The sequence below is a fragment of the Nomascus leucogenys genome, chromosome 14 (assembly GCF_006542625.1).
Source record: "Nomascus leucogenys isolate Asia chromosome 14, Asia_NLE_v1, whole genome shotgun sequence".
Lineage (NCBI taxonomy): Eukaryota > Metazoa > Chordata > Mammalia > Primates > Hylobatidae > Nomascus > Nomascus leucogenys.
Genome location: NC_044394.1, coordinates 73,425,467 through 73,432,931, shown reverse-complemented (window position 1 = coordinate 73,432,931; position 7,465 = coordinate 73,425,467). Strand labels below are relative to the sequence as shown.

At 37.6% G+C, this 7,465-nt stretch overlaps 1 protein-coding gene across 1 annotated transcript; it reads left to right on the top strand.

The window, feature by feature from the left end:
* Positions 1-650: 650 nt before the first annotated feature.
* On the top strand, positions 651-1,580 carry LOC100599879 (baculoviral IAP repeat-containing protein 8). Its single transcript, XM_012512369.1, is given in 1 exon segment — positions 651-1,580. A coding segment is annotated over 1 exon segment (930 nt).
* Positions 1,581-7,465: the final 5,885 nt, after the last annotated feature.

Here is a 7,465-nt window from a genome sequence, read left to right as displayed (position 1 = left end):
GGCTCCCGGCCCCTATGGTAGATTTCTATAATTTTATGATTGATTTGGCATCCATCCTTAATCTCCCTCTAGCACCACCAGACTTTTTCTCTCCATACCTTGAGATGTAAATTTTGCTATCTGAATTTTCGTCTTAGAGTTGTTTCCTTTAATATGCAGATTTAGGGCTATTTAGCTGACAACTGCCAAAGTAGTGAAACAAGTTATCAAGAACTCGAAAGTCTAAGGTAGGAAAAAAAAAAGTCTATGAATCTATAAGAGGTACTTCTATTGGCATGCCTAATACGTCTATGTGTTTATGTGTTGTGTACACAGTTTTTCACTACTGAAAATATATAGAGGAGCTCTAATTAATTGGCTTAAGACAATAAAAGAGTTTGAATCAAATACCTTATCAGGAAAAAGGAAAAGACAAGTCAAATGCCTTTTCAAGTTTATATAACTTAAGTAAAATCTTTAATAAATAAGCTAGCTTTAAAATTATTTGAAATGTCTTAAGAATTGCCAGCAGGTTCTGGGTTACAGAACCAGTGGGGGTGCAGTGGGGTGAGGGTTGGTGGGGTGGGGGGTGGTACGAGGGCTTCGTTTTTTCTTGCTGCCCCCTTCTGGCTTGGGGAAGTGGCAGGACCTTGGCAGCACCCCGAGCCGGCATGGCTCTAATGGGGGGATGCCAGACCCAAGTGGCTAAGGCCCGGCTGCAGAGCCAAGTTGGCATTTCCAGATTGGGGCTTGGGCCGCACCCTCTCCAAGACCCTCCCCTTGTACCGAGCAGATTGTCGGGGGCAGTTTGGGCCAGCTGTCCTGGCGTGGAATTTCCCAAATTCAACAAATCCTCCAAGAAATCAATCCATCCATCCATTCATCCATCCGTGGCAGATTATGAAGCATGGATCATTACTTTTGGGATGTGGATATATTCAGTTAACAAGGAGCAGCTTGCAAGAGCTGGATTTTATGCTTTAGGTGAAGGTGATAAAGTAAAGTGCTTTCACTGTGGAGGGGGGCTAACTGATTGGAAGCCCAGTGAAGACCCTTGGGAACAACATGATAAATGGCATCCAGGGTGTAAATATCTGTTAGAACAGAAGACACGAAAATATATAAACAATATTCATTTATCCCATTCACTTGAGGAGTGTCCGGTAAGAACTGCTGAAAAAACACCATCACTAACTAGAAAAATTGATACCATCTTCCATAATCCTATGGTACAAGAAGCTATATGAATGGGATTCAGTTTCAAGGACATTAAGAAAATAATGGAGGAAAAAATTCAGACATCTGGGAGCAACTATAAATCACTTGAGGTTCTGATTGCAGATCCAGTGAAGGCTCAGAAAGACAGTACACAAGACAAATCAAGTCAGACTTCATTGCAGAAAGAGATTAGTACTGAAGAGCAGCTAAGACACCTGCAAGAGGAGAAGCTTTGCAAAATCTATATGGATAGAAATATTGCTGTCGTTTTTACTCCTTGTGGACACCCAGTCACTCGTAAACAATGTGCTGAAGCGGTTGACAAATGTCTCAAGTGGTACGCAGTCATTACTTTCAAGCAAAATTTTTGTGTCTTAATCTAACGCTATAGTAGGCATGTTATGTTCTTATTACCCTGATTGAATGTGTGATGTGAGCTGACTTTAAGTAATCAGGATTGAATTCCATTAGCATTTGCTACCAAGTAGGAAAAAAAAATGTAAATGGCAGTGTTTTAGTTGGCAATATAATCTTTGAATTTCTGGATTTTTCAGTTATTAGCTGTCTTATTTATCCAATTTTTTTTACTGTTATTTAATTGAAACCCTGGACTAAGAAGCATCATATTATAACTGATCACAATGTGTATTCATAGTATATTGGCTTAATTTCTAAGTGTAAATGAATTAATCATCTGAATTTTTTATTCTTTTCAGATAGGCTTAACAAATAGAACGGTCTGTATATAAATGTGGAGATTAGAGTTAATCTTTCCAATCACATAATTCGTTTTGTGTGAAAAAGGAATGAACTGTTCCATGCTGGTGGAAAGATAGAGATTATTTTTAGAGGTTTGTTGTTGTGTTTTGGGATTCTGTCTGTTTTCTTTTAAAATTGTAAATATGTACTTGTGTGAATGATTTTTTAAAGTGATTTTACCATTTTTGGAAGGGTATTTAATGATAGAATATTACCGAGCCGACATGCACTGACATAGGAAGATGTCAAAGATATATTAAGTGTAAAATGCAAGAGGGAAAACACTATGTACAGTCTGAGCCAAATCAAAGCATGTATGTTTTTTACATGTGTAGAACAAAAGGTTTGGAAAGATATGCACCAAGTGTTAAATGTGGTTTCACTTGAGGGGGTGGGGGGATGGGCCCCAGAGGGGTTTTTATAGGGGCCTTTCACTCTGTATTTTTTTCATTTTGTTCTGTTTGAAATTTTTTTTTTTTCTTTTTAAATGGAGTTTCACTCTTGTCACCTAGGCTGCAGTGTAGTGGCGTGAACTCGGCTCACTGCAACCTCCACCTCCCGGATTCAAGTGATTCTCCTGTCTCAGCCTCCCATGCCTCCTGTGTAGCTGGGATTACAGGCACCCATCACCATGCCTGGCTAATTTTTGTATTTTCAGTAGAGATGGGGTTTCCACCATGTTGGCCAGGCTGGTCTGTAATTCCTGACCTCAAGTGATCCACCCACCTGGGCCTCCCAAAGTGCTGGGATTTCAGGCATGAGCCACCACACCCAGCCCTGTTGAAATTTTTTATAAGTATGTATTACTTTTGTAATTAGAATTATTAGAAAGCATTTTACTGATTTAAAAGCTTAGACATGTTCAAATGCCTGCAAAACTACCTAACACTCAGCTTTAGTTTTTCTAATCCAAGAAGGCCGGGCAGTTAACCTTTTTGGTGCCAATGTGAAATTTAAATGGTTTTATGTTTTTCCTGTGTTGTGGATGAAATATATTTCTGAGTGGTGGTTTTTTGACAGGTAGACCATGTCTTCTTGTCTTGTTTCAAAGTAAGTATTTCTGATTTTGTAAAATGAAGTATACAATATGTCACAGATCTTCCAATTAATTAGTAAGGGTTTATCCTTAATCCTTGCTAGTTTAAGCTTGCATAAGTCACTTTACTAAAAGAACTTTGTTAACCTAGTATTTTAAACATATATCAGCTTATGTAGGTAAAAGTAGAAGCATGTTTGTACACTGCTTGTAGTTATGGTGACAGCTTTCCATGTTGAGGTTCTCATATCACTTTGTATCTTAAAGTTTCATGTGAGTTTTTACCACTAGGATGATTAAGATGTATATAGGACAAAATATTAAGTCTTTCCTTTACCTAAGTTTGCTTTCTTGACTAGTAATAGTAGTAGATATTTCTGTAATAAATGTTCTCTCGAGATCCTTAAAATCTCTTGGAAATTATAAAAATATTGGAAAGAGAAGAAGAACAGTTTTTCAAATATATATGTATATTTTGAGATGGAGTCTTGCTCTGTCGTCCAGGCTGGAGTGCAGTGGCGCAAACTCAGTTCACCACAACCTCTGCCTCCCAGGTTCAAGTGATTCTTCTGCCTCAGCCTCCTGAGTAGCTGGGACTACAGGCGCATGCCACCACACCCAGCTAATTTTTGTATTTTTAGTAGAGACGAGGTTTCACTATGTTGGCTAGGCTGGTCTCAAACTCCTGACCTTGTGATCTGCCCGCCTCGGCCTCCCAAAGTGCTGGGATTACAAGTGTGAGCCACCGCACCTGGCCAGTTTTTTAAATATATTTTTAAAAACACTTGAATAAGAGTCAGTGTAAACTAGAACTTTAAAAATGCTTCACAGAACGCCCAGGGTTTACATTACAAGATTTTCAGAACAAACCTATTGTAAAGGTGAGTAAGGCATGTTACTACAGAGAAAAGTTTGGGAGCAAAACTGTAAAAAATTATATTTTTGCTGTATTTTCTAAGAGAAAGAGTATTGTTATGTTCTCCTAACCTCTGTTGATTACCACTTTAAGTGATGTTCATTTAAAACATTGCAACTTTAAATAACAGTTTTAAAAATTAAGTAATGACTGCCCTGAAATAAAATCATTCCCAGCATACATTTTTGTTTGGATTTATTAATCAAGCAATTTTATACTTATCCCTGTCAAATACTATAAGGTGTCAAAATTTGGCATAGGGGTTACAAAACTATAAACCCAGCCCAAAACAGAATGATCTTTGCTTGTTTAATCTTTGATAAATAAGACATTAATATTGGTTTAATGAAAATAGCTACGTCTTGCATTATTTAGTAAAATTACCATAACTTCTAACTTTGTGGCTTTAGGCAGTCTAGTCCACAGGCAGGAAGGAGGTTTGTTTTGGAAAAGGACTGTTATCATCTTTGTTTCAAAGCTAAACTATAAACTAAGTTCCTCCCAAAGTTAGTTCAGCCTATGCCCAGGAATGAACAAGGACAGCTTGGAGATTAGAAGCAAAATGGAGTCAGCTAGGTCAGATCTTTTTCACTGTCTCAGTGATGGCAGTTTCATAACTTTAAATGATGGCTATCACAGTTTTCATAAATAATCTAGATAAACAGTTAAAATAAAATAATTAGGTAAATGTAATGGGATAAATATTTGTAGACAAACTCATCATAATTTAGAATCTAAAGTTAAATTAAATAATAAGTATTTCATTATTTGGGTATTTTCCAAGAAAAGCATATTGTAGGAAACCATTCTTTCTAAAAAAAAAAGTGTCCTTTTAAAAAGGTGAATAATTTTTGTCTAATTCAAAGTTTATTGAAAAGTTATGTATAAAACAAGGTAAAAGGAACAAGGAAATAAGGGAAATGTAAAGAAAATTATAGAAATAAAGTGGTATTTTTTGGTAAGAAAGCTTAAAGAGAAATAATTTTTAGGTAAGAAAGAATCTTGTATGATAAATTTTGTGCTAGAATATAGTGACTGGCTAAGAAAGGGATGTTCAAAGCTATTTATGACAAATGCACAGCCAATATCATACTGAATGGGCAAAAGCTGGAAGCATTCCCTTTGAGAACTGGCACAAGACAAGGATGTCCTCTCTCACCACTCCTATTCAATGTAGTATTGGAAGTTCTGGCCAGGGCAATCAAGCAAGAGAAAGAAATAAAGGGTATTCAAATAGGAAGAGAGGAAGTCAAATTGTCAAATGTTTGCAGATGCATGATTGTATATTTAGAAAACCCCATCATCTCAGCCCAAAAACTCCTTAAGCTGATAAGCAACTTCAGCAAAGTCTCAGTATACAAAATCAGTGTGCAAAAATCACAGGCATTCCTATACACCAATAATAGACTAACAGAGAGCCAAATCATGAGTGAACTCCCATTCACAATTGCTACAAAGCGAATAAAATACCTGGGAATACAACTTACAATGGATGTGAAAGACCTCTTCTGGGAGAACTGCAAACCATTGCTCAAGGAAATAAGAGAGGAAACAAACAAATGGAAAAACATTCCATGCTCATGGATAGGAAGAGTCAATATCGTGAAAATGGCCATACTGCCCAAGTAATTTATAGATTCAATGCTATCCCCATCAAGCTACCATTGACTTTCTTCATAGAATTAGAAAAAACTAATAGCCAAGACATTCCTAAGCAAAAAGAACAAAGCTGGGGACATCATGCTACCTGACTTCAAACTATTGTACAAGGCTGCAGTAACCAAAACAGCATGGTACTGGTACCAAAACAGATATATAGACCAAAAGAACAGAACAGAGTCCTCAGATATAACACCACACATCTACAACCATCTGATCTTTGACAAACCTAACAAAAATAAGGAATGGGGAAATAATTCCCTATTTAATAAGTGATGTTGGGAAAACTGGTTAGCCATATGCTGAAAACTGAAATTGGACCCCTTCCTTACAACTTATACAAAAATTAACTCAAGATGGATTAAAGATTTAAACATGGCCGGGCGTGGTGGCTCACGCCTGTAATCCCAGCACTTTGGGAGGCCAAGATGGGTGGATCATGAGGTCAGGAGATGGAGACCATCCTGGCTAACACGGTGAAACACTGTCTCTACTAAAAAATACAAAAAATTAGCTGGGCATTGTGGTGGGTGTCTGCAGTCCCAGCTACTTGGGAGGCTGAGGCAGGAGAATGGCGTGAAACAAGGAGGTGGAGCTTGCAGTGAATGGAGATCACGCCACTGCACTCCAGCCTGGGCAACAGAGTGAGACTCCATCTCAAAAAAAAAAAAAAAAAAAAAAAAGGATTTAAACATAAGACCTAAAACCATAAAAACCCTAGAAGAAAACCTAGGCAATACCATTCAGGACATAGGAATGAGCAAAGACTTCATGATTAAAACACCAAAAGCAATTGCAACAAAAGCCAGTTGACAAATGGGATCTAATTAAGCTAAAGAGCTTCTGCACAGCAAAAGAAACTATTGTGAGAGTGAACAGGCAACCTACAGAATAGGAGAAAATTTTTTCAATCTATCCATCTGACAAAGGGCTAATATCCAGAATCTACAAGGAATTTAAACAAATTTGCAAGAAAAAAAAAACCCCATCAAAAAGTGGGCAAAAGATATGAACAGACACTTCTCAAAAGAAGACATTTATGTGGCCAACAAACATATGAAAAAAAGCTCATCATCACTGGTCATTAGAGAAATGCAAATTGAAACCACAATGAGATACCATCTCATGCCAGTTAGAATGGTGATTATTAAAAAGTCAGGAAATAACAGATGCTGGAGAGGATGTGGAGAAATAGGAATGCTTTTACACTGTTGGTGGGAGTGTCAATTAGTTCAACCATTGTGGAAGACAGTGTGGCAATTCCTCAAGGATCTGGAACCAGAAATACCATTTGACCCAGCAATCCCATTACTGGGTATATACCCAAAGGATTAGAAATCATTCTACTATAAAGACACATGCACATGTATGTTTATTGCAGCACTATTCACAATAGCAAAGACTTGGAACCAACCCTAATGCCCACCAATGATAGACTGGGTAAAAAAATGTGGCACGTATACACCATGGAATACTATGCAGCCATAAAAAAGAATGAGTTCATGTCCTTTGCAGGGACATGGATGAAGCGGGAAGCCATCATTCTCAGCAAACTAACACAGAAACAGAAAACTAAACACTGCATGTTCTCACTCATAAGTGGGAGTTGAACAATGAGAACACATGGACACAGGGAGGGGAATGTCACACACCAGGGCCTGTCAGGAGGTGGGGGGCAAGGGGAGGGATAACATTAGGAAAAATACCTAATATAGATGATGGGTTAATGGGTGCAGCAAACCACCACAGCACATGTACACCTATGTAATAAACCTGCATGTTCTTCACATGTGTCCCAGAACTTAAAGTAAAATTTAAAAAAAAAAAAAAAAGAAGGAAAGAAAAGGATGTTCACGACAAACCAGAAAGTCCAGGCATGTCATGAATAGTCTGTGTAA